The sequence below is a fragment of the Balaenoptera musculus genome, chromosome 2 (genome assembly GCF_009873245.2).
Source record: "Balaenoptera musculus isolate JJ_BM4_2016_0621 chromosome 2, mBalMus1.pri.v3, whole genome shotgun sequence".
NCBI classification, from domain to species: Eukaryota; Metazoa; Chordata; class Mammalia; order Artiodactyla; family Balaenopteridae; genus Balaenoptera; species Balaenoptera musculus.
Genome location: NC_045786.1, coordinates 71,450,868 through 71,476,589, shown reverse-complemented (window position 1 = coordinate 71,476,589; position 25,722 = coordinate 71,450,868). Strand labels below are relative to the sequence as shown.

General features: G+C 38.6%; 1 protein-coding gene across 8 annotated transcripts in view; it reads left to right on the top strand.

Moving 5' to 3' along the window:
- TLN2 (talin 2) overlaps window positions 1–25,722 on the top strand; it is a 450,559-nt gene that overhangs the window by 256,282 nt on the left and 168,555 nt on the right. For all 8 annotated transcript variants that reach the window (XM_036843237.1, XM_036843236.1, XM_036843229.1 and 5 more), the window contains 3 exons: window positions 989–1,116; window positions 16,444–16,507; window positions 17,515–17,619. In XM_036843237.1, coding sequence (XP_036699132.1) covers window positions 989–1,116; window positions 16,444–16,507; window positions 17,515–17,619 — 297 coding nt within the window. The remainder of the gene's footprint in view (window positions 1–988; window positions 1,117–16,443; window positions 16,508–17,514; window positions 17,620–25,722) is intronic.

Genomic DNA, 25,722 nt, shown 5'->3' with positions numbered 1-25,722 from the left:
AGGCTCAGGGCCATAGGTTAGAGTGTTCATCTGAGAGTGCTCTAGGGGTCATTTAACTGGAGAAAGGAAAGACAAAGAAGAGGAATAAATAGCAACAGCAGTGAGGGGTCAGGAAATGGGAACAGGACTTCAGGTGCAGTGGGTTCCTGATTCCAGGACTGTGCATTTGCTGATCATTTCCCCCAAATGTCTGCAGTATTGAGTTCTTGTCTGTTCTCTGTATATATTTTGGGATGGGGATTGGGTTGATTTTACTTCTAGATAATTTTTCTGTTAGCTTTATCATTTAGGGTCATAAAAAATATATTGCATTTCTGTTTCCCCCTCTATGAATCTGGTCATTATACAAGGATTTCCCTTTGCCTCTGTATTTTTCATGATCACTTCGACCTCCCTAGATTACACTCAAGCTTCAGTTTTAATATACTGGGCATTGCTGATGCCTTCCATCTATAGGCAATTTGGGGCAAGGACTTGTTTTGCCTTTGCCTTAATTCATTTTTTGTTTGTTTATTTAAATAAATAACTTTATTTATTTATTTTTGGCTGCGTTGGGTCTTCATTGCTGTGCACAGTCTTTCTGTAGTTGCGGCAAGTGGGGGCTACTCTTCGTTGCGGTGTGCGGACCACTCATTGCGGTGATTTCTCTTGTTGCGGAGCACCGGCTCTAGGCGCGTGGGCTCCAGTAGTTGTGGCTCGCAGGCTCGGTTACTCTGCAGTATGTGGGATCTTCTTGGACCAGAGATTGAACCTGTGTCCCCTGCACTGGCAGACGGATTCTTAACCATTGCGCCATCAGGGAAGTCCCTGCCTTAATTCTGCTGTGCTACGATCATCCACAGTGTCTTGAATGCCTCACTCTGGCTTGGCTGGCATGTTTCCCCTTGTTCCACAGAGAGGGTACGCTGGGATGCGGGAACATGGCAATGGAGAGAATGTGTTGTTCCTTCCAAGCTCCTGATGCTTTTTGCTTCCTCTTGTGTTGCAGGCTCGGGATGATATCCTGAATGGCTCCCACCCTGTCTCCTTCGAGAAAGCTTGTGAGTTTGGTGGATTTCAAGCCCAGATTCAGTTTGGACCTCATGTGGAACATAAACACAAGCCTGGATTCTTAGAGTAAATGACCTTTTGTTTTTCTTTTTTGCCTTCTTTTCTCTTCACTGTTTATTTTTGAGCTAGCTATGCAATGTGTGTACACCCTGGTTTCAGTAAATTGTGAGATTGTTAGCTTTTACTCAATTCAATATATGATGAAATTTGTGAGCCTCAGGGAAAGCAAGGGGCCTGGAAATTCAGGGTTGGGTTGACTGAAGATGACTTACTCCACGTTCGGGCAGGATGCGGTTTCCTCTGGACCAGAGGGTCTGTGGCATCCCTCCAAAGTGTTGTCCAGGGTATTTCTGGACTTGAGAAACTCACTTCCCCCATCTTCTGAAACCCCTGCTCCTTAGAACATTTCTTCTTCATATTGGACCAAATTTTGTCATGTTTAATTTCTTTTTAAGCCTCTAGTATTACAACAACAGTATAAAAGAGAGAGCTTCACATTATTTACTATAATCTTATGAAATCTTCATTGCTCTGCATGTGTGATATATACATTAAATACTGGCTCTACTCTTCCATCTGGTCTTTGGTTCTCTTTTATAAAATGATGGGGGTAATTTTTGTGGCTCAGTACTTATGGGTTCAAGAGAAAGCTAACCCTCCAGATTCATCATGGCTCCTCCGAATGTGGGCCTTAGGGTTGGTTTTCCGAGAAATGCCCAGCAGACAAGCCCAGCCATACGGAGGCTGCTGTTTGTCAGAGTTCATTTTCCCCTCTGTTTGGTCTGGGCTTTCCAAGGATTTTGTCTATATAACATTTCTTTCATTTATCTGTTTTTCCCCACCTTTTCTTTCTCTCTTCTGCTTCTTCCTAGATCAGATGAAACATTTGGCTGAGCCAAAAAAAAAATCACTGCAGAAAGTCTTAACCTGGTCAATATCATGCTCTCACCTAGAGTGCAGCTTGTAGTGGGGACCTGACAGGAATGCCGACTGGGGTGGGTGGGCATCAGCTTTTCTGTAAGATATGCCAATGTGAGATGCATAGAGTAGGTCATCTGTTGTATTGTGTCTGAGTGTGTTGAGAGGAGAGAATAACATAAATGCTTATTTGGCCCTTGACCTCACTTTCACTTTGGTGGAAAGTAGTTGGGACCAGCATGTGCCCTAAGGTAAAAAGGAAATCTGACTTCTCTCCTAGTGGCAGAGAATGCCTGGGCTTCACGCTGTTGGGTCTATACTGAGTTGTTACTAAAAAAAACTCTACCCTTGACATTAATGTATCCTGGGGAGCCTTTCTAAAGTGATGCTTTGTCCTACAGTATTCCGTACAGTGACCTTGAGACTGAGACTGGCTCTGAGCAGGTCCTGTCATTGACTTTGCTCTGTGTTCTCCAAACGAGTCATATGGCCAAAGTGTTCCTCAGGGCCAATTCTACCCAGTTGGTCTGGCTTCCTTCCTGCAGGAGTCACGGAAGCTTGCCTTTGTCTGTCCTGACACCCCAGACGCCTTTCAGAAAACCACATGCACACAAGCTTTTACTAGTTTCACCTTGCCACATTCTAACCTCACAGTTGGTCCCTCAGATACATTTTGTGTCATAAACCTGTGGATTATGGCCATGGAAATTGATAACACCAAGAATTATTAAGCCCTGGAGGGAGGAAACATATTTTGTTTGTTTCTTTGAGTGACTGATGAAGAATAGGAGAAAATGAAGAGAAGATTTATGAACCAAAATTTTTAAAATAAAATGTTTAGTTTTAGGCTTTTGTAACTGTGAGCCTATCCGGCCCTGATGAGAAGGTGATCCACATGTAGCCATTCACTGGGTGCCAAAAATGAGGCTACCATGGTCATTTCATTCATGCCTTTCCTTTAGAGCTTTTGGACAGATAATTTCCAGGGCCCCCTTGTGAATTGAGAAAGCAGTATATTTTAAGCTACAGATGTGGAAGAAGAAGCAGAGAGAGGAGATGTGGCTTGTTCACAGTGACATAGAATTTTTCTGCAGGTAGCTTCTGACTCCTTAACACTGGGATTTAGAAACAGATTCCTACTTGGAGGGCAAAGTTGCCTCTTTCACTGGTCTCCCAATATGCACCAAGATTAAGAAAGTACTTAAAAATATGATCGCAAGGTTCTTTGGTCTCTTTGCTATGTCACTGGTTGTGACAACTACATCACAGCGAATACTGTTACACCACCGACTGCTTGCGTAGGGATTACAGACAGCGTGAGAGCACTGGTATTGCTCTTACACTGTCTCCTGTGATTTATGCGCTATCGAATGCTGCACACCTACACTCCATTAAAGATGTTCCTTCTCTTAATGTGAGGCCATCAAGGTTAAGCAATTGTGTTCAGTTTTCTTGTTTCTGAGATTATGGTATGGAGCTCATGCCCCTAGTGTATGTGTATCCTTACTCAGATTCCAGATTAAAACAAGCTTATTGGGCCTGGTAGCAATTATTTTTCATTATGAATTTGATTTTCTCTTTAATTAGACCAAATCTAGTTTAGGTAATGAGGGATTTTCATTTAATGTAGATGTTTAATTGTGTATATTATTGCACATACACTACAGGTAGAACTTCCTGAGGATGTTCGTCTCCTCTTAATTAAAACAGCAAGGTCACATTTCCCTGATTGTATGTTGGATAGTCTGAGACTGTTCAGCGATAATATCCCTGGGCTGTCCCTGGTGACTGTGGCTGGGCTGTGTCTGCCAGCCTTTGTTTTTCCCCATCTAGCTTTCATATATACTATTGGCTTTGAACAATTCAGTTGGGGAAAAAAAAAAAAAAAGAAGGTTGGACTTTGCCACAGAGCCTGGTTGAAGATAAAGCCAGGCAGAGATTTTAGTCACATAGCTTAAGGGTGAGGTACATGGAAGTATGTTTAATGACTCTATTTCTTTTAATTTTTTGAAAATTTGTTCAGCACTTGTGCTCAAAGTCAGCATACTATGGACCTTTTTAAAAAAAACTTTATTGAGGAAAAATTGGGAATAATTGACAACTACAATTAATATATTTTTAAAGTATACAGCTTGATGATTTGATACATATAGAATGATTACCAAGATCAAAATAACACATCCATCACCTTACATAGTTAATTTGTGTGTGTGTGTGTGTGTGTGTGTGTGTGTGGTCAGAATGCTTAACTACTTGGCAACTTTTAAGTACACGATACCATATTTTTAACTATAGTTACCGTGCTGTATGTTAGATTCTTATTCTTCTTATAATTGAAACATTTGTACTCTTTGACCTACATTACCCTTTTCACCTCTCCCCTACCCTGACCCTGGAAACCACCATTCTATTTTCTGTTTCTATGAAAATGGCTTAAAAAAAAAAAATTCTGCGTGTAAGTGAGACCATATAGATTGGTCATTCTCTGTCTGGCTTATGTCACTTAGCATATAGCCCTCCAGGTTCAACTATGTTGTCACAAATGGCAGGGTTTCCTTTTTTCTTACGGTAGAATGATATTCCATTGTATGTATCTGCCACGCATTTTCTTTATCTGTTCATCCATCATAGGACATTTAAGTTGTTTCCATATCTTGGCTATTGTGAATAACGGTGCAGTGAACATGGGCATGCAGTTATTTCTTCAAGACACTGATTTCAATTTCTTCGGATATACACCGAGGACTGGGATTTCTAGATCATACAGTAGTTGCTATGGACCTTTTTATGAGAATTTTTTTCACCTTTCTTTAGACCCTTTAATGGTTTCTGTACTCATTTGATGGGAGCATAAAGTATAAACAACACAATCCAGTAACCAATATATATTCTTTCTGCTCTCCTGTGTTCAGAAAATGCTTGCAGAAAGCATGCCATGTGGTACCTCACTGAAGACTTCATATGTGTGTTCTGTTGCGCCAGGTATAGGGAAGATACAAGGGATATTGTAGATTAATTCTTTGCTGTTTTTGAGGCTACAGTCTACTTGGCAATAAGCATATGAAATTGTTATTTTGGAGAGCCAAAACGTGCCTGTAATTTCAACAAGGTCTAACCTTTAACTATACTTTGAAAGCAGGATGGTTGGAATCTATTTAGGATTCCAAAAGTTGCAGGCTCTGGGGACTACTGTGAATTGTTTCTAGAAATGTGGCAATAGTATAGTGCAAGAAGCAATGTTGACGGAAGAATTTGGCAAAATAGAAGGTAAATCTAAAGAATGAGCTCTTAAAACAGCAACAACAATGAAACCTATCAAAATAATGACTAACTTTAGGCCCTTTAAAAACATGGTAGAAAACTTTACAAAGTGATCAGAGTCAAGATAGGGGTAGAGGATTAAGTGGTACAAACTATTGATACTATGTGTGTAATAAATAAGCTACAAGGATATATGGTACAGCACAGGGAATATAGCCAGTCTTTAATAATAACTGTAAATGGAGTACAATCTTTAAAAATTGTAAATTTAAAAATTTTAAGGTGTACTCTGTTGTATACCTGAAATTTACATAATTTTATAAATCAACTATACTTCAATTTTAAAAGAAGTGATCAGAGTCAAAGTCTTCTATGGCTTATTATATCAAAGAATATTAGATACACTGATAAACTTTAGACCTTAAATCAAGTATATGTGATAAAATTTTAGATAGCTCTAGGTGATGGGTATAGAATGTTCACTCTGTAATTCTTTTAAACTTTTGTGAGTTTCAGATTTTTTAATAATAAAATGTTGGGGAAATATTGCTAGCCTAAAAGAATAGAAATAGATTGTAGAACTTCCAAACCAGATTGTGTGTGTGTTTGTGTGTCATAGGGAGCAGGATGGTAATGGAGAAGTGATACCAACAACTTGTCCAATACAGTAGGAGTTGTACAAGGTGGTTTACAGAAACAAAGCCAGAAAAAGTACAGTAAATAGAATGTACAAAATAAGATCTGAGAAATACTTCTAAATATCTTAGGCATCATAGCAAATGTAAGTAAATCAAACTTACCAGTTAATAGAGGTTCTCATTGGATGAAATTTTTTAAAAGTTCAGCTCTGTAGTATTTCTAGAAGACATACTTAAAGTTTAAGGGCACAGGAAAGTTTAAAGGCATAAAATGGTGTACCAAGAAACCGGTTAAATCAAAGCTAGAGAAGCTATACGCAGTGTCACAAAATATAGACTGTAAGGCAAACAAAGCATAAGTAGAGACAAAGAAGGTTGTTATAAAGATAGAAGGCTAATTCGCCAGGGTGTGAGCCTGTATGCATCTAACATTACCTTAAAATATAAAAAGGAAAAGCAGGCAGTATTACAAGGAGAATTTCATATACATGCTTTTAGTGGAATAATTTAACATACTTCCCTCAGGGAGTGATAAGTAGAACAAGATCAAAATAGAAGAAAGAAAATGTTTTAGTCAAGAGAAAGTAATGAAATAGAAATCATAGAGAGAATCAGCAACACCCAAAGCTGCTGCTTTGAAAAAATTAATAAAATATGTAAATTTCTGGTAAGTTTGATCAAATAAAACAAAAGAAGAAAAAGGCAAAAATAAACATTATTAGTAATGGGGACAGAACTTCAGATAGGGGTTTTAAAAATCATAAGAGAATGAAATGAAAACTTGAAGCCAAAATATTTAAAATCTAGACAAAAATGGATATTTAGAAAATCTGGATGGATCTATGATCTTGAAAGAAATAGTCTTAACGGTTTAAAATATACCAATCAAAAAACAACAAAACAAAAAAGTAGGCTCAGGTTATTTCAGAGGAAATAAAAAGAGGAAAGAGGAAAAAAAAGAAAGAAAACCCCAAAACTCATCACCTTAACTTGGAGCTAGCAGAATTAAGATAGCAAAACTGTATACAGACCATGTAACACTTTTAAACTCAATATAGATGCCTTCCCTAAAATTTGTAAATTAATAAAGTCCAGCATGACATGTGTTTATACATAACTGCAATTTGTAACTGGTTTCTCCAGGAATGCAAAATTCATTGTTCAATAAATAATTTATTACATGTCTTTCTACCTGTAGGCACTAGACATTAGGGAGACAGCAGTGTAAAACACAGTCAAACATTCCTACCCTCATGGAACTTATATTCTAGTTCAGGGAGGCAGATACTAAATAATAAGTAAATTACACAATAAGGCAAGAAAAAAGAAATGATTTCAGGATTAGAAAAATGAAACTGTCATTAGTTGTAGGTGATAGGTTTATCTACATAGATAATTCACTCAATCTATGAAGAAACTAATTAGAACTATTAATAGAAAGGAGAGTCTCTGGAAGAAAGATCAATACATAAAGGCAGCTTATTACCACCTAGATCCAGACAACCATGGTATTCACCTGCAGGACTGTGAAAAATAAAAATATGTGTATTTGTGTGAAAATATATAGAGGACTCACACAATTATCCCAATTTCTTAGAGAGCTATAGTAATTAAAACACTCCATTATTGATGTAGGGTGATGTTAAGAGTTCTAAAGGTTGATGAACTTGCCTAAATGAAAGTTAAAATACTAGGCAAAAGACATTACCAAATGAAGAGTGAGGCCCCAGACTGAAAGAAGAAATTTGTATATTTGCAGTGCATACTACCAAGAACAAATTAATGTCCAGAAAATATGAAAAAGGAAATAAGACCTTCTAAGAAAAAAAGATCAAGATAACAAATAGGCACTTGAGAGAAGAGGAAATTCAACTGACTTCTAAAGACAGGGAAAAATATTCAGCCTCATAAGCAATCCAGAATGCAAAATCAGTAAGAAGATAGCATTTCATGTCTCTCAGATGGGCACAAATTTTTTAATTAATTAATTTATTATTTTTATTTATTTATTTTTTTTGGCTGTGTTTAGTCTTTTCTGCTGCACATGGGCTTTCTCTAGTTGCGGCGAGCGGGGGCTACTCTTCGTTGTGGTGCGTAGGCTTCTCATTGCAGTGGCTTCTCTTGTTGCAGAGCACGGGCTCTAGGCCGGCGGGCTCAGTAGTTGTGGCTCATGGGCTGTAGAGCGCAGGCTCAGTAGTTGTAGCGCACGGGCTTAGTTGCTCCGTGGCATGTGGGAATCTTCCCGGACCAGGACTCAAACCCGTGTCCCCTGCATTGGCAGGCAGATTCTTAACCACTGAGCCACCAGGGAAGTCCCAGATGGGCACAAATTTTAATGTATGAAAACAGCAAAGTACTTTACAGAGGAAACAAGATATTTTGGAAGATGAATCTGTTGAATTTAAAAATACAATGAGAAACAATATATTGTGTTATAGATATAAGGAGATGTAGGAACATGATAAAATATGTGTGGAAATTACCTTCAGGAAAATGACAACCCTTAGGGAGAGAAAGAAGGGTGGTGTGGCACTTCAGCTAAATCTGTCATTTGTTCTTTCAGAAGGAGAGGTAGCAATCATAAAGCAAATATGACCACATGGTAACATGTATTTATCCTTGATGATAGGTATGTAAATTGAGGTATATACTGTTCTTTATATTTCAAATGTTTTCACAGTTAACGTATCTTTTAAAAAGTCAGTTGCAGTAGTCTATGTGTGAGGTGATAAAAGCTTGTGATCACTGAGGTTGGATATATACCATGTGGTAAAGGCAAAATTAATGGGCCTTGGAGGTCAGACAGAAAGGTTCCGTGACTCTGTATGTCACAGGGAGAAATGGTCCAGTGGTTGGGTGCAGGCAGGCAGGGAGCTAGCAGGTGAAGGAAACCTCCCTCCTGCTAGATTACCATAGCCCCCTCGTCCTGTTGGCGTGTTCCCCAAAAGTATTTCACTGAGAAAACACAGCAACCCAGGGTATGAATCTCTGAGGAAGAATTTAGAGTGGACATGGAAATTTTTCCCCACAAACTCAAGATAATTCTACTGTCAACAAGCAAAGCTCTTGACACAGTAGGAAGTCTTAAGTCAGTTTTTCTCTTGGCATCTGTTCAGACACATATTCCTCCTTTGGAGTTGTTCTGTGCGTTTTTTTGTCAGAATAATTTGGCTGTAGATTCTGTTTTCAAACTAACAGTGAAGCAAGCGTTTCAGCTTTGTTTCTCACCAACTCTGTCTTACCTCCTATTCCTCACCGCTGCCCATGCACTAGCTTCTCTATCATTGGCTTCTGTCCCGTGCCCCTGACAGCCTGGAGCGCTTTCAGCAGTTTGGCGTGGTGCTGACCACTCAGTGGTGCCTTCACTGTTTCCTCCTAGCAGCAGCCTCCTAAGGTTGATGTCTCTCTCCCTAACGACTTTCAGACTCCAGAACTTTCAAACCAGGAACCTCTGAATGTATCTAGCCTGGAGCTGTCTCTGAGCCTCTGGACGATTTCCCGTCCTTATACTAAGGGGCATTGGGATTGGTTCAGGAGCACAGAACTACTGTGTGACTGAGGCCCTCAGACCCTTTCCTGTGCTTTCCCCATGCTCTCTTCACTCTCCACTTCTTGCCACTGTAACTGTTTTCCAACTCATCCAGTGCTTTCTTCCACCTACATCATCACCTCAGTTATCCAGGACTTGACCAATACTCTTAAGTCACAGACATTTTCATCTTTGAGTCTGGATTTAAAGTCAGTGTATCCAACTTCATCATTTGAGCTTTCGGCCCACTGGGCCAGTGGTTCTCCACCTTTAGCATATGTCAGGCTCATCCAAAGGGCTTGTTAAAACATGCTACTGGGCCTCACCTCCAGAGCTTCTTATTCATTGGGTTTGGGGCAAAGCCTGAAAATTGACACGTCTAACATGTTCCCAGGTAGTACTGATGCTGCTGGTCTTGGGACCACACTTTGAGAACTTTATGTGCTACCAAATTGGAGATGTTATTGTTACTCATTTGGTGGTTGAGCATAAAGATGGGGCTCAGGAAACCTGGGTGTTCCAGTGTCCCTTGGGCGACACTGTCCTTGCTGTACGTCGGTACCTTCCCTCCCCTTTATTCCTCCACCATGTGTTCTTCACTGCTTTGTTTGTGTGTTCATATTGATGCCCTCATTCCCCAGGAATGAGGGGGCAAGCCATTGTTTTCAGTTCATATGATTTCAGGATTAGAAAAATGAAACTGTCGTTAGTTGTAGGTGAACACTCCTAGGTAGGAATCCTATCTGCTTTTCAGGTGATAAGATCAGCTTAGAGAGGTGGTGAGTTGCCCGTGGTGGTGCGACTACTAGGTGACAGTTCTGGGACAGATGAAAAACAGTTAAACTTTCCTCAAATCATAGCTGCCTCCCATGTACTTGTGTACTTATTTTCAGACTGGAGAACATCTTTAGAATGCCTCTTTTGGAATAACTTCCAGAAGCAGCTTACATTTATATAAGAAAATGAAGTTTTAAGTGAATGGCTATATTTGAATCCAGATCCCTCTCCCTCTAGATGTGTTTATTAAATTCCCCTTCCCTTTTTCACTGCCTCTCGGCATTTCTAAAAAATTGACTGCCACCACTATGGTCATTGTTACCATTATCTGATTGGATGTTTCTGTTATTTTATTCCTCTCTTTGTCTGAAAGTTCTCAAATACTGATCGCATGGTATGTCTTTTGATCAAAGGGTAGCTTGGAGAGACCAGGGTGCTAAGTAGCTAAGAGCATGGTCTCTGGAGCCCACAGAGGAGGCTTAAGTTGTTGGCTATGATTGTGGGCAACTTACTTAGCATCACTGAACCTCCTGTTCCATATATAAAAAACTGGAATATTGGAATATTTTCTCCCAAGGGCTTTTGTCAGAGTTTAACTAATCTATTTCTGCATGTAAAACATCCGAAACATTATTTGCCTTTCAATAAAACGGCAGCCGTTAGTAGTGGAAAACCCTCTATCAACATGGTTTACGGTTGCTTGGATAATCAAAGAATCTATGCTACTACCTCTCTGAAACCCTATATTTTAACTTTCAAATTAAGCATTCATTTGCCAATCTTTTGATACTGGACCAATGTGTTTTCCTGGTGTGGGTCACCTAGTTAAGGTTCCACATTATCTTTGTTGGATGAACCACATCATCTACAAGAGAATATAAAGATGGTCATGAAGCACTCTGAGGACAGACTGTTTTTAAATTTTCACAATGTTTTCCTTTCAGTATTTTACATTTGTCTCGCTTATATCTAATTCAATAACTTTTTGTAAATATTTACCATTAGGAAGCGTTAAGTAGCTCTCTTTTGGACTATTTTAACAGTTTATGGGCTGTATTGGTTTAGTACATAGTTATGTGATAAACAGTCAGCAACGAGATTGGGGAGCAAATGCAGATAAATACAGATGGGGGAAGAAATACAACTGGCTCGGCCAGAGTGAAAGTAGAGCTCCTGAGAGAAGAGTCTCTTGGCTGATTTCAACCTTGCATGGATCTCAGAGTGTGAGAACTTTGACTAGTCTGCCGTCTTAGTAAAGCGGGAGATCTGTTATTATTGCACTCCGAAAAAATGATATGCACGAGGCTGGCAGAGGGTTTGGAGGCTGCCCTTTTAAGGTGGGAATGTTTAAGGCGGCAGTGCAAGGGACTTTGCTCGGTCAGGGCTTGCTTAATTAGGAGAAAAATTTCCAATCAGGTTTGCCCATCTGACCCATTTTCTCAGAGAAAGCCGACAGATTTCACTTGTATGTCTGCCGCAGATGCTTAGGAGCCTTCCATACTCGGGTTTGGTAATCAAAAACACAACCGAGCTGGAACTGCTGAACCGCCGGCTGGCAGGCAGCGATGGGAGGCTGCCTGCTCCTTTCAGCTCCCTTGCTGACACTGTGCGCGTTGTCCGATTTACTGGGGAAGAATACACCCCACACGTGCACGCGGACCCACACCCACACACTCACTTCTTATTTGAAAATACCTTACACTAAACTCCCCCCAGATCGCTTCTTGCAACACCAGGGGTCACACCTCTGGTGCAAGCTTCTGGAAGTTGTTTCTGTACCTACTGAAGAGTGGGAGGTTCAATGCCTACCAAAGAGTGGGAGGGTTAGTTTGCAGAGTTTGAGTTGAGGGCAGCTTGTGGCCACACAGAACTTTATTGCCATAAATACCCAACATATTCCGGCCTGGCCACCGGATGCTGCCATCTGGTGTTCTAGTAGCAGTCATCGTCGTGAGTGGGCTTGGCATGGGGCCCTTTTTGGGTGCTTTTGATAACCTTTGCAAGGTCTCCTTTGTTGATGGCATAGGAGTTGCTGTCCAGAGACTCACAGCAGTGGCCCCCTCAGGATGCTTCCTGGTTATCATTTTAAGTGTGTTCCTGGGGGAGCCTGAAACAGCCCTGTGTTCACGTGCATCTGCTCTTGGACTGGAGGTCAGAGGCTCCCTGCTCCCATCCAGTCCTGTGACCTCAGCTAAGTGACCTCTCTGTGACTCAGCTTCCTCTTTTGTGACATTGATGCCTTCCATTCTTCTCTCAACCAGACCTTTTTTCCCTGAAGTTGCTTAACAGTAGTCATAACATCTAAGGGGCTGCTGCCTAGATGTTTCTTAGGTTCCTTCCTGCAGACTGATGTGGGGGGTCTCTTGATTAGGCCAGAGTGTTCTGGTGGTGCTCAAACCTAGATCCCTGACATTCCAGAAAATATACTCAGAATTTTTGTCTACATATGTAGTTTGCAGGTTGAAGAGCTATCATGATTCAACGCATAATGTAGCCAGAACCTGGACCTGACCCACCCCCTTTTTTGGCTGGAGTATTGAAAGCAAATCCAAGACGGCATACCATTTCGCCTATCAGTACTTCAGTATGTTTTTCTGACAATGAAAATTTTTTTTAAATAATTAAAACCCCGCCTAACTGCAAATCCACCCTAATACCAAACAAAATTAGCAGCAATTCTTTAATCACATCTAATACCCAGTCTGTGTTAAATTCTCCCCTGCATTGTATTAAAAATGTCATTTTATACTTTGTTAATACCAGGATCCAAACAAGGCCTGTAGTGGTTGGTGTTTTTCTTTTTTAAAAAACAGCTTTATTGAGATGGAGTTTGCATACCATACAATTGGCCCATTTAAAATTTATATTTCAGCGTTTTTTAGTGTATTCACAAGATTGTGCAACCATTACCACAATCTAATTTAGAACATTTGTGTCCCTCCTACAATAAGCCCTGTGTCCATTAACAGTCATTCCCCAGGTTCCCCTCTCCCTTCCTCAGCCTTTGCAACCTCTAGTCCTATCTGCCTCTATAGATTTGCCTATTCTGGATGCTTCGTATACGTAGAATCATACAATTTGTGGTCCTTTGTGATGGGCTTCTTTCACTTAGCACAGTGTTTCCATACTGTTGCATGTATCATACTTAATGCCTTTTTATTGCCAAATAAAGTTACATTGTATGACTAAACTACATTTTATTCATCCACTCATCAGTTGATGGACATTTGAGTTGTTTCCACCTTTTGGCTATTATGAATAATACTACTGTGAACATCCATGTACAAATGTTTATGTGGACATATGTTTTTACTTTTCCTAGATATATGCCTAGGAGTAGAATTGCTGTTTAATCTTTTGAGGAACTACCAAATTGTTTTCCACAACAGCTGCGCCATTTTACATTCCCACTAGCAGTGTGTGAAGGTTCCAAATTCTCCATAACCTCGCCAACACTCCTTACTGTCTGTCTTTTTTACTGTAGTGCCCTACTGGGTACGCACTGGTACGATATTGTGGTTTTTCTTTGTGTTTTCCTGATGGCTGCTGGTGTTGAGAATATTTTCAGGTGTTTTTGACCATTTTTATCTCTTCTTTGGGGAAGTGTCTATTCAAGATCCTATGACCATTTTTAATTGTTTTTTTAAAAATCATTAGTTATAAGAGGTTTTATATATTCTGGATACAAGTCCTTATCAGATACATAATTTGCACATATTTTCTCCCATTCTGTGGGTTGAGTCTTCACTTTTTTAATGATTTCTTTTGCAGTTCAATGTTTAAAATTTTGATGTAGTCCAGTTTATTTTATTTTCATTTGCTGCATATGCTTTTAGTATTGTATTTTAAAAGTCTTTGCCTAACCCAAGGTCATAAAAATTTACTCCTTTATTTTCTTCTAAGAGTTAGAGATTTAATTTAGTTCTTACATTTAGGTCAGTGATCCATTTGGAGTTAATTTTTATGTGTCATGTGAGGTAGGAGGTCCAACTTCATTGTTTTGCATGTGGTTATCCAATTGTCTCAGCACCGTTTGTTAAAAAGACAATTCTTTTCCCACTGAAGTGTCTTGGCACGCTTGTTGAAAATCAGTTGTCTGTAAAGATAAGGGTTAATTTCTGGAGTCTCAATTCTGTTCTGTTGACCTATATGTCTATTTTTATGTCAGTACCATACTATCTTTGTTACTGTAGCTTTGTAATAAATGTTTCTTAAAACTCTGTTAATCTGTGTGTCATCTTTTTCACCTGTACCAGCAAGCCAGTTATTTGTGAAAAACCTGGGTTATTTTTATAATATTTACAAGATGGGATTTGGCTCATTGTATCCTGGTAGTGTCACTTACCATGTTCCTCTCTCTCTCTCTTTTTTCAAACTATTAGTTTTTTAAACTATTAGGGTTTTTTTTTTCTTTTTTTGTAAACTTAGATTTATATTTAGATTCTTATGAAATTCATATTCAGTTATATATTTACTTAGTTTTTCTCTATTCCCAAGAATACTTCCTAGGTGGTACTGTATACTTCCTGTTAGTTATATCAGTCAGAAGGCATATGCTGTGTGGTTATCCCACTCTCATTTAAAATTGATCATTGGGTTTGGATCAGACTGATCCTTCTGTTATAAAGTCCACCATTAACTTGTTACTTACTGGTTTTAGCAGCCACTCATGCTTGTTTTGATCTATTGACTATTTCATTAAGAGTTGTAAAATGATGATTTTGGAATTCTATTATTCCTTCTGCATTTATTAGCTTTGTTTCTTTTCCTTTATCAATTTTCGGTATGAGCTGGTGCCCTAGCAACCTCTTAAGGTGATCAATGATTATTTCAAAGAATCTTTATTGAATTTTACGTACCTATGTTTTGACCAATTGCAGTCTTCATTCTTTCTGATGCTCCAATTGCCTCTCACATGAAATTAATTATATGATGTCTGGTGTTTGCTTCAAATAATCCATGAGAGGGCCTGTGGGTAAGGGAGTAGATGAGTCATGAATGGCCATGAGTTATTATTGTTGAAGTTGGTCAGTGGGCACATTGTTCTGTCCTCTCTTCTTTTGTATGAGGTTTTAAAAATCACCCCATGTTTGGGCATTGGTTATCCCTTGATGTCAGTCCAGTGTCATTTTGATAACTTCCTTGATCCTCAGGCACAAGAAGCCCCAGGAACATTTTATACATCTCCTGTCCCAAAGCTAGAATCAGTCATTTCTCCAAGGATCCTGGATTCCTTTTAGCGGGAAATGGTGTTGGAAGACCACCTGGCTGACGCACTGGGGAGGCTTATTGCCACCCGGTTGTCCTTGCCCCTAGCCTCTGCAGTGGACACAAGTAGAAAATTTTTTCAGAAAAAGAAAAATGAATCAGACATGCAGATCAATATTTGCATTCAGATGAAATATTGCAGGGTTTTCATTTAACTTCTTTTGCTTTATTTATTTCATGCTAAAAATCTTGATTTCTAACAACTAATGTAATTACTCATTTACTTTATCCTAATTATATATAATATCTACCTACTTAGATAATGTAATATACTAATTTTATAGTGTGTGTATTTGTGTATATATTTAGGGGGAAGAGTAGATATTAGTTTTGAAATAATGATATCAATATTTAACAAGTCTACTATGGTCCATTTTATCTTTAAGATATATCTCACTGGGGATGGGTATTGTTAAAAGACTGTTTTTCAAAGTTAGGCTGTTGGTTCCATACACTGTTAGGTTCATTTGTTTCAATTTGCTTTAGATTTTTACGTGTTGCGTTTTACCCATTTGTGATTTCATTTGGTTCTAAAGTGAAGACTATAGTACAAGGAAAATTAAGAGGTTTAATTTCCATTCTTGTTCCCTTGTCCCTGTTTTTTCCTTTTTTCCATTAAGAATCATTTTTATTAGTACTAGATATATCCTTCTAATGTTTTTAAAAATACACATTAACAGTACAAAATGGAGGATATTTTCCTCCCTTTATCACGAAGGTTAGCATACTGTACACTCTTGGGCGCTTTACTTTGTCATTTTACAATATATCCTGGACAATCTTTCTTCTTGAATATGTTAGTTTGACCCTTTTTATCAGACTGGTTTTATATTTGCATTTTATTTAAGAGCATTGTGGGATATGGCTGTCTGTTATTAATTATACCATAAAATACTGAGAGTTAGGGACTTAACTGTGAGTTTTATGAAAAGTTTCTTTTCTTTCCTCCTCATCATAGAGTATGATAAATGCCTTACCTTTTTTTTATTCTCTCTCTCTCAGTCTAAAGGAATTCCTGCCCAAAGAATACATCAAGCAGAGAGGAGCTGAAAAGAGAATATTTCAGGTACTGGAAATGTTCAGAACTTTATTATTCTCCTCATGCATCCACAAAGCCTATCCTCATTTATTAGTCCAAGAGGGGCCTCTGCACATGATAGTTTCATACCCCGTGCATGTACTCTGCTTATATAATAAATGATTTGTGACTCAGGAGTAAAGAAGCTGACAGTTCTACTTTGGGCAGATTTATTATCTTAATCCATACCTTCTTGCTAAAGGTTACTCAGCCCTTCTGAGAAAAATGTGCATACATTTAACTTCAGAGACGTTATCTTGGAAGCATTGAAACAAGGCAAGTTGCCATTAAAATGCACTGAGGAAGACGCTTCAAGAAGCTTTTTTTAATCCCGAGATTTGTTTTTTGAATCGCAGAATTTGGGAACTGGTGTCTTTTTAAAATCCAGGTTTAGTCTAAAGTTCAGAAAGTTATCTATTCTAGGCAACCAGTAAAAAAAAAGCCCTGTCATCAACTTTGCCAGGAAACAATCACTCTAGTGAATCCAAAATACCAAAGTGTTTTGGCATTGAAATGTAAATATAAATTGGAAGAGATAAATTTCATGTGTATAAAAACATATTTTTATAAATCCAGTATTGTTTGCACACACTGAGACGTCCAGGCATTTATATATCCTGCTCTTTGGAAAACTTTATCTTTTGCCTGGATGTTAGAACCCAGGACAAGAACATTTTTCTAGTTCTCCTTTGACGTGTTGGTCCTGAACCTTTTGGAACGTGGAGCCCTTTGAAAATTAGGTTGCAATTATGGACCCTGTTCTTGCCATGCTGCATGTGCATGAATTGTTGCATATAACTGTGAAATCTATAGGGAATTTGGGCTCACATTCTACTTAAGAAACTGTGCATTAGCACTTTCTGTGTGCTCTGACCCTCGGTCAGCAGGGACATGCATCCACAAAGGCATAGACACCATGTGGAATAACACCTCTCACAAAGTCCACCTGCTGTCAGAGCTGCAGTAACTGGTCCCTGCCTCTGTCACGTTTGTAGGAGCACAAGAACTGTGGAGAGATGAACGAAATAGAAGCCAAGGTCAAGTATGTCAAACTCGCCCGGTCTCTCCGGACGTACGGTGTGTCCTTCTTCCTGGTGAAGGTGAGTTGGGCATGATGGAGGGGGCGTTTGCCTCTGCCACCTCTTTTGTTAAAGGGTTTGCTGTTAACCTTGATTGTCATCTCTAGACCCCTAGCATTTGCACATGGAGCATCTGGGCAGGGGTGACCTGAGTTGAGCTGTGGGACAGACATGAGGTGTAAGAGCTGTGAGGCTGGTGAGTGAGCTTGGCCGCCTGCAGGCCTCAGGACAGCTGTGTCTTGGCTCTGCTCTCAGTCACTGCTATAAAGTCCCTGAAGGAGTGCCTTTACTTTCACGTGCTAGCACTTTCCCCTGAGAATGTTTCACTTAAGATCTTCCAGAGTGCACTGGACTAAGTGAAGGTTGTTGACCACTGCAGGCCAAATCAAATTCATGTGGTAGTTACGGTACTTAATTTGTATCCTTTTAGATGGGTCTTGGGATTTTCTGTGGCCTTCAGATCTGTTTTCCTAGGAATTGCTGGCCTTCCTACTAGAGGGACAGAGGTGGGTCTTTGAAATTCAACCTGTGAGCAAGCAGAGGGTGTGTTCTTGAGTTGACTAGGGAAGCCCTCCCAGTAGCTTCCTTCCCCGTTTTCATATCCTGAGCTCACGTACTCTCTTGTAGTCATCCCTCTGATAGGTTTCATTATTTCCACTGGCTTTGCTGTGACTCTGGGTCTCCTGTCTCTTGCTCTTCACCCTGGAGAAAGCTCTACCGTGTGATGAACTTTCTTGCACTGCTTAAGGCCCAGGGGAGTGTTACCAGCTGTGTTGCAGCTGCTTCTAGGGACTGAAGTTGCAAAGTCAGTGACAGGGTGGTTTAAGGAGGTGTCTATTCCCACAGCTAAAAAGAACTGGAAAAGAAAGGAGTTTTGCTGTCTACGAGAATGTTTGGGGATATGGATGCTTTTCTTGACTCCAGTCCTCATTGGAGGAAGCTGCTTCATTTGGGGCAAAGGGAAATAAAGATATTATATGGAAAAAAGGTGTATGTTTAATGCTGATTAGTTATTTCAGCCAAACAGCTCTCAGCTTTATACCAGAAAATGCTGGGGCCCTTGCAAATAAAGAAAGCATAGGTGAATCACTTTGTTTTTAAGAAAAATAATTTAGAAATTGAATTTTTCATTTTAGTGTGTTTTAAACTATCAATCAGTTTTTGAATGGTGCTGATGATGGTATTCTAGGTAATGACTAGGTAATTTCCCAATATTAATAATGACAATAATAACAGTAAACAATTATATGTCAGGCGTGTCTTATTCAAATCTGTCAGCATCCCAATGGCAGAATTACTGCTATTATCTTCTTTTTATAAATGAGAATCAAGGCCAGAAAGATCAATAACTCAGCTGGGACCATAAGCCTAGTAACTGTAGGAGGTAGGACTTGAATTCAGGTCTCTCTGATTTAAAAGCCTGTGCTCCCAGGCAGTGGGCTATGCTGACTTACCTAGGGTGGCCCCATTTGATATGTGCTCACCTGCTTTCATTATCCTACCCCCCCCGACACCCCCACCATGAGTACATGGTGAGATCTGCTTGTTTTAGAAGAAAGGTCTGCTTTTCATTTATTTATTTATTTTTTTAAATTTATTTATTTATTTATTTTTGGCTGCTTTGGGTCTTCTTTGCTACGCACGGGCTTTCTCTAGTTGCAGCGAGCGGGGACTACTCTTTGTTGCGGTGCGCGGGCTTCTCATTGCAGTGGCTTCTCTTGTTGCAGAGCACGGGCTCTAGGCGCACGGGCTTCAGTAGTTGTGGCATGTGGGCTCGGTAGTTGTGGCTCGCGGGCTCTAGAGCGCAGGCTTAGTAGTTGTGGCGCACGGGCTTAGTTGCTCCGTGGCATGTGGGATCTTCCCTGACCAGCGCTTGAACCCGTGTCCCCTGCATTGGCAGGCAGATTCTTAACCATTGCGCCACCAGGAAGTCCTGGCTTTTCATTTATTATTCTGATGAGTTCTAATACCTCACCAAGATTAAGTCTTTTTCAGCATCTCCAATGATACTGGCATCATTTTCCATGGTTGTGTGGGTTTGAGTTTTTCTCTAGTCCTTCCTATATGAAATGTATGTCTCAAATTCATATTGTTTTCTATTAATACCATCAAACTTCACACAGAGTCAGTTTCAGTGTTGTGCATAAAGGTCAGTAAATTTAGGAAAATACATAGCACACAGCAGTCTGCATGTAATTAAAAAGAGACATTGAATAGCAAGTTCCAGAAAAGAGAAATTTGTTTTCCAAATATAATTTAGGGCCTGGGAAGAATCTGTCCATGGCTAGTAGGATAATTAGAGGTAAAACACAGATCTTATGGTTATTGCAAGGTCTTGCAGGTTTGGTCAAATGAAAACTCTTCTTTTACAGAAGTATTTAAGGCAAAGTAAGAAAGTAATGCAAATTTCCTTCCTTCTTCCTTTCCTCCCTCCCTTTCTTCCTTTTCATTTTTTAAAAATTACATCTCTTTGAAGGAAGGCCAGGGTCAGGAGGTAGGCAGCACTGACAGCTTTCATATACATGTTAGACATTCACATTTTGTTTTTCATTACTTTTATTTTGTGTCACTATAAAAGTGAGTACACTGCTTATTTCAATTTTTTGCTCAATGGTCTTATTTAGTGTACATTTTATTTTTAAGTTGATTTTGATAGAGTTTACTTGATCATAGTTTGCCCTATTTTAAAAGTAAATTCAGGAATAATGCAATATTATGAATTAATATATCTAATAAATCAGATCAGCAGGTCAAATAAGGTGACATCATATGCACTGAACTATCTAGAAAAGAAATATAGAAAACAGTCTCATTCACAGTAGCATCAAAAACAGTAAAATACTTAGGAATAAGTTAAGCCAAGGAAGTGAAAGATGTATATGATGAAAACGTTAAAACACTGATGAAAGAAATCGAAGAAGTAAATGAACAGATATCCTGCGTTCTTGGATTGGAAGAATTAAAATTATTAAAATGTCCATACTATTCAAAGCCATCTATAGATTCAATGAAACTGGTCCTCTATCTTACATCATTCACAACAGTTCACTCAAAACGGATTAAGGACTTAAGTGTAAGCCATAAAACTGTAAAAATCCTAGAAGAAGACATAGGTGGTAAACTCCTTGACAGGGTTCTAGGCAATGATTTTTTGGATATGACGTCAAAAGCACAAGCAACAAAAGCAAACACGAACAAGTTGGACTACATCAAACTAAAAAACTTCAAAAGAAGTTTTTTAGTTTTTTAGTGCACATCAAAAGAAACAACAAAAGAAAAAGGCAACCTACAGAAAGGAGAAAATATTTGTAAACCATGTATCTGGTAAGGGGTTTATACCCAAAATATATAAGCAATTCTTTATAACTCCATAGCAAAAAACCCCCAAAAAAACAAAACCCCAAATAATCCAATTAAAATGGGCAAAGAACATGAGTAGACATTTTTCCAAAGAGGATATTCAGATAGCCATGAGGTACATGGAAAGGTACTCAGCATCACTAACATCAGGGAAATACAGATCAAAGCCACAAGGAGATATCACCTCACCCCTGTTATAAAAAATAGACAAGGGATAACAAGGGTTAGCAAGGATGTGGAGAGAAGAGAGTCCTTGTGCACTGTTGGTAGAAATGTAAATTGGTACAGCTGCTATGGTGAACAGTGTGGAGGATCCTCAAAAATTTAAAAATAGAACTGCCATATGATCCAGCAATCCCACTTCTGGATATATATCTGAAGGAATTGAAATCACAGGCTCAAAGAGATATCTGTACTCCTCTGTTCTTTGCACCATTATTTACAATAACCAAGATATGGAAACAATCTAACTGTCCACCAGCAGATGAATAGATAAAGAAAATGTGGTAGGTAAATACGGTGGAACATTATTCAACCATAAAAGAGAAATTCCTGCCATTTGCAACAACATGGATGAAACTTGAGGTCGGGAAGAGATATGGGGACATATGTATAGGTATAACTGATCCACTTTATTATAAAGCAGAAACTAACACACCATTGTAAAGCAATTATACTCCAATAAAGATGTTAAAAAATAAATAAATAAAAAGAAACTTGAGGGCATTATGCTAAGTGAAATAAATCAGAGAAAGACAAATACTGTATGATCTGACTTATATGTGGAATTTTCAAAAGCCAAAGTCACAGAAACAGTAGGTTGGTGGTTGCTGGGGTGGGGAAATGAGTAAATGTTGGTCAGAGCACACCAACTTGGAGTTTTAAGAGGAATACCTTTTGAGGAACTAATGTACAGCATGGTGACTATAGTTAACAATACTGTATTATATACTTGCGAGTTGCTAAGAGAGTAAATTTTTTTTATTTTTTTATTTTTTATTAAAAAAAATTTTTAATAACTATTTTTTTGGAGTGTTGTGTTTTCATTTTCATTTTCTCTCAGTATTTTTTAATTTCCTCTTTGATTTCTTCAGTGATCCATTGGTTGTTTAGTAACATATTATTTAGCTTCCACATGTTTGTATTTTTTGCAGTTTTTTCCTTACAGTTAATTTCTAGCCTCATAGTGTTGTGGTCAGAAAAGATGCTTGATACAATTTCCATTTTTTTAAATTTACTGAGGTTCACTTTGTGGCCCAGCATGTGATCTATCCTGGAGAATGTTCCATGTGCACTTGAAAAGAATGTATATTCTATTGCTTTTGGATGGAGTGCTCTGTAAATATCAGTTAAGTCCATTTAGTCTAGTGTGTCATTTAAGGCCTGTGTTTCCTTATTGATTTTCTGTCTGGATGATCTGACCATTGATATAAGTGGGGTGTTAAAGTCCCCCAGTATTACTGTGTTTTTGTCAGTTTCTCCTTTTATATGTGTTAACATTTGCCTTTTATATTGAGGTGCTCTTATGTTGGGTGCATATATATTTACAATTGTTGTATTTTCTTCTTGATTTGATCCTTTGATTATTATGTAGTGTCCTTCTTTGTCTCTTGTAAGAGTCTTTATTTTAAAGTCTATTTTGTCTAAGTGTTGCTTGCTACTCCGGCTTTCTTTTGATTTCCATTTGCTTAGAATACCTTTTTCCATCCCCTCATTTTCAGTCTGTATGTGTCTCTAGATCTGAAGTGAGTCTCTTATAGGCAGGATATATACAGGTCCTGTTTTGGTATCCATTCAGCCAGTCAGTGTCTTTTGGCTGGAGCATTTAGTCTGTTTGCATTTAAGGTAATTACCATTATGTATATTCCTATTGCCATTTTGTTAATTGTTTTGGGTTTGTTTTTGTAGGTCTTTTTTTCTCCTTTCTTCTTTGGTTCTATTCTCTTGTGATTTGATGACTATCTTTAGTGTTAGATTTGGCTTCCTTTTTCTTTTTTGTGTGTATATCTATTACAGATTTTTGTCTTGCAGTTACCATGAGGTTTTTGTATAGCAGTGTATGTATATACCTGCTTGTTTTAAGTTGCTCATCTCTTAATTTCAAATGCATTTTAGATACCCTGCATTTGTACTCTCCTCCCCTCACACTTACTGTTTTTGATACTATATTTTACATCTAATTCTTTTGTGTATCCCTTAACTGCTTATTGTGGATACAGATGATTTTACTGTTTTCGTCCTCCCTACTAGCTTTGTGTGTAGATGATTTCCTACCTTTATTGTACGTTTGCCTTTACCAGTGAGCTTTTCCATTTCACAACCTTCTTATTTCTAATTGTGGCCTTTTCTTTTCTACCTAGAGAAGTTCCTTTAGCATTTGTTTTAAAGCTGGTTTGGTGGTGCTGAATTCTTTTAGCTTTTGCTTTTCCATAAAGCTTTTGATTTCTCCATCAAATGTGAACGAGAGCCTTGCTGGGTAGAGTATTCTTCGTTGTAGATTTTTCTCTTTCATCACTTTAAGTATGTCCTGCCACTCCCTTCTGGCCTGCAGAGTTTCTGCTGAAAAAATCAATGGATAGCCTTATGGGAGTTCCCTTGTATATTATTTGTTGCTTTTCTCTTGTTGCTTTTAATATTCTTGCTAAGAGTGTAAATCTTAAATGTCCTCATCATAGCAACTACAAAAAGGTAATTTTGTGAGGTGAAGGATGTGTTAACCTTACCGTGGTAATCATTTCTCAATATATACATATATCAAATCATCATATTGCACACCTTTAAACTTACATAATGTTCTATGTCAGTTATATCTAAATAAAGCTGGAAAAGATGGCATCATGTGATCATTTGATAAATGATAAAGCCACTAAGGTGTTTGATAAAGTGCAGGTACTCATTATAAAAATTTCCATAAAATGCTGGAATAAAAGTGTACTTCCTCAACAGGATAGAATGTTTTAAACCTATCATCAGCATTCTACTCAACAGAGAAGTGCTAGAGAGAAATCTATAAAAATTGGGATCAGAACAAGTTACCCTTTAACATTGTTTTGGAAGTTATAGGAAGTGTGGTAAGACATAAAAAATTTTTTTAAATGCATAACTTTAGGAAAAGAAAAACAAAATTATTATTACTCTTTGCTATGATTGTCTTTTTTTTTTTTTTAAACGGCTCTGATGTCCTGCTAGCCATCTTTTTTTTTTTTTTTTTTTTTTTTTTTTTTTATTTATGGCTGTGTTGGGTCTTCGTTTCTGTGCGAGGGCTTTCTCCAGTTGTGGCAAGCGGGGGCCACTCTTCATCGCGGTGCGCGGGCCTCTCGCTATCGCGGCCTCCCTTGTTGCGGAGCACAGGCTCCAGACGCGCAGGCTCAGCAATTGTGGCTCACGGGCCCAGCCGCTCCGCGGCATGTGGGATCTTCCCAGACCAGGGTTCGAACCCGTGTCCCCTGCATTGGCAGGCGGATTCTCAACCACTGCGCCACCAGGGAAGCCCACTATGATTGTCTTTTAACAAAGATAAACAGAATCATATTTTTAACTGTGTACTTTGAAATAATCATAGATTCACAGAAAGTTGGAAAAATAATTCAGAGAATCAAAAAGTCACAGTAACAAGTATGGGTGAGGATGTAGGGAAACTGGAGCCCTCATATACTGCTGGTAGGAATGTAAAATGGTGCAGCCACCTTAGAGAATAGTCTGGCACTTCCTCAATTATTAAACATAGAGATACCATATGACCTAGTAGTTCTACTCCTCGGTATATATGCCCAAGAGAATTCAAAGCACATGTCCACAGAAAAACTGGTACATGAAAGTGTATAGCTGCATTTAGCAAAAATGTGGAAACAACCCACAAGTTCATCAGCTGATGAATGGATGAACAAAATGTGGTATATCCATAAGGTGCAATATTATTTGGTCATAAAAAGAAATGAAGTGTACTGTTCCATGCTACAGCATGGATGAATTTTGGAAATGTTATGTGACGTGAAAGAAGCCTGTCACAAGATTCCATTGACATAGAATGTCCAGAAAGGCAAATCCATAGAGACAGAAAGTAGATTAGTGGTTGCTTAAGAGTGGGGTGGAGTCAGGGGACCTATGTGAGTAATAGCTAATGGTACAGGATTTTTCTTTTCTGAGGTGACGAAAATGTTTTAAAATTGACTGTGGTGATGGTTGCACATATCTGTAAATATACTAAAATCCACTGAATTAGATACTTTAAATAGGTCTATTGTATGGTATGTGAATTATATCTCAATAACGTTGTAAAAATAAATAATAATACAGAGAGTTCCCTTTTCATCGTTTCCCTCAATGGTAACTGTAGTACAATGTCACAACCAGGAAATCGACTTGGTACAGTTCAGAGACGTTAATCAGATTTCACGTTCTGTATGTACTCACTTGTGTGTGTGTGTGTGTGTGTGTGTGTGTGTGTGTGTGTGTTTAGTTCTGTGCAGTTTTTTTCATGAGTAGATTTGTGTTACCACCACCGTAGTCGAGATATTAAACTCTAATCCATAGAGAATACCTTGTGCTACCCTTTTATGGCCATACACTCGTCCCACCCCTTCCTGCTTCTCCTTACACCCTACTCCCTTCCCCTGGTCTCTGTACCCCCTAGCAACCACTAATTTATTGTCTGTCTCAATAATTTTGTTATTTCAAAAGTACTACATAAACGGAATCATATGATACATAAATCTTTGAGGTTTTTTTTCATTTAGTAGAATTCCCTGGAGATCTCTCCAAGTC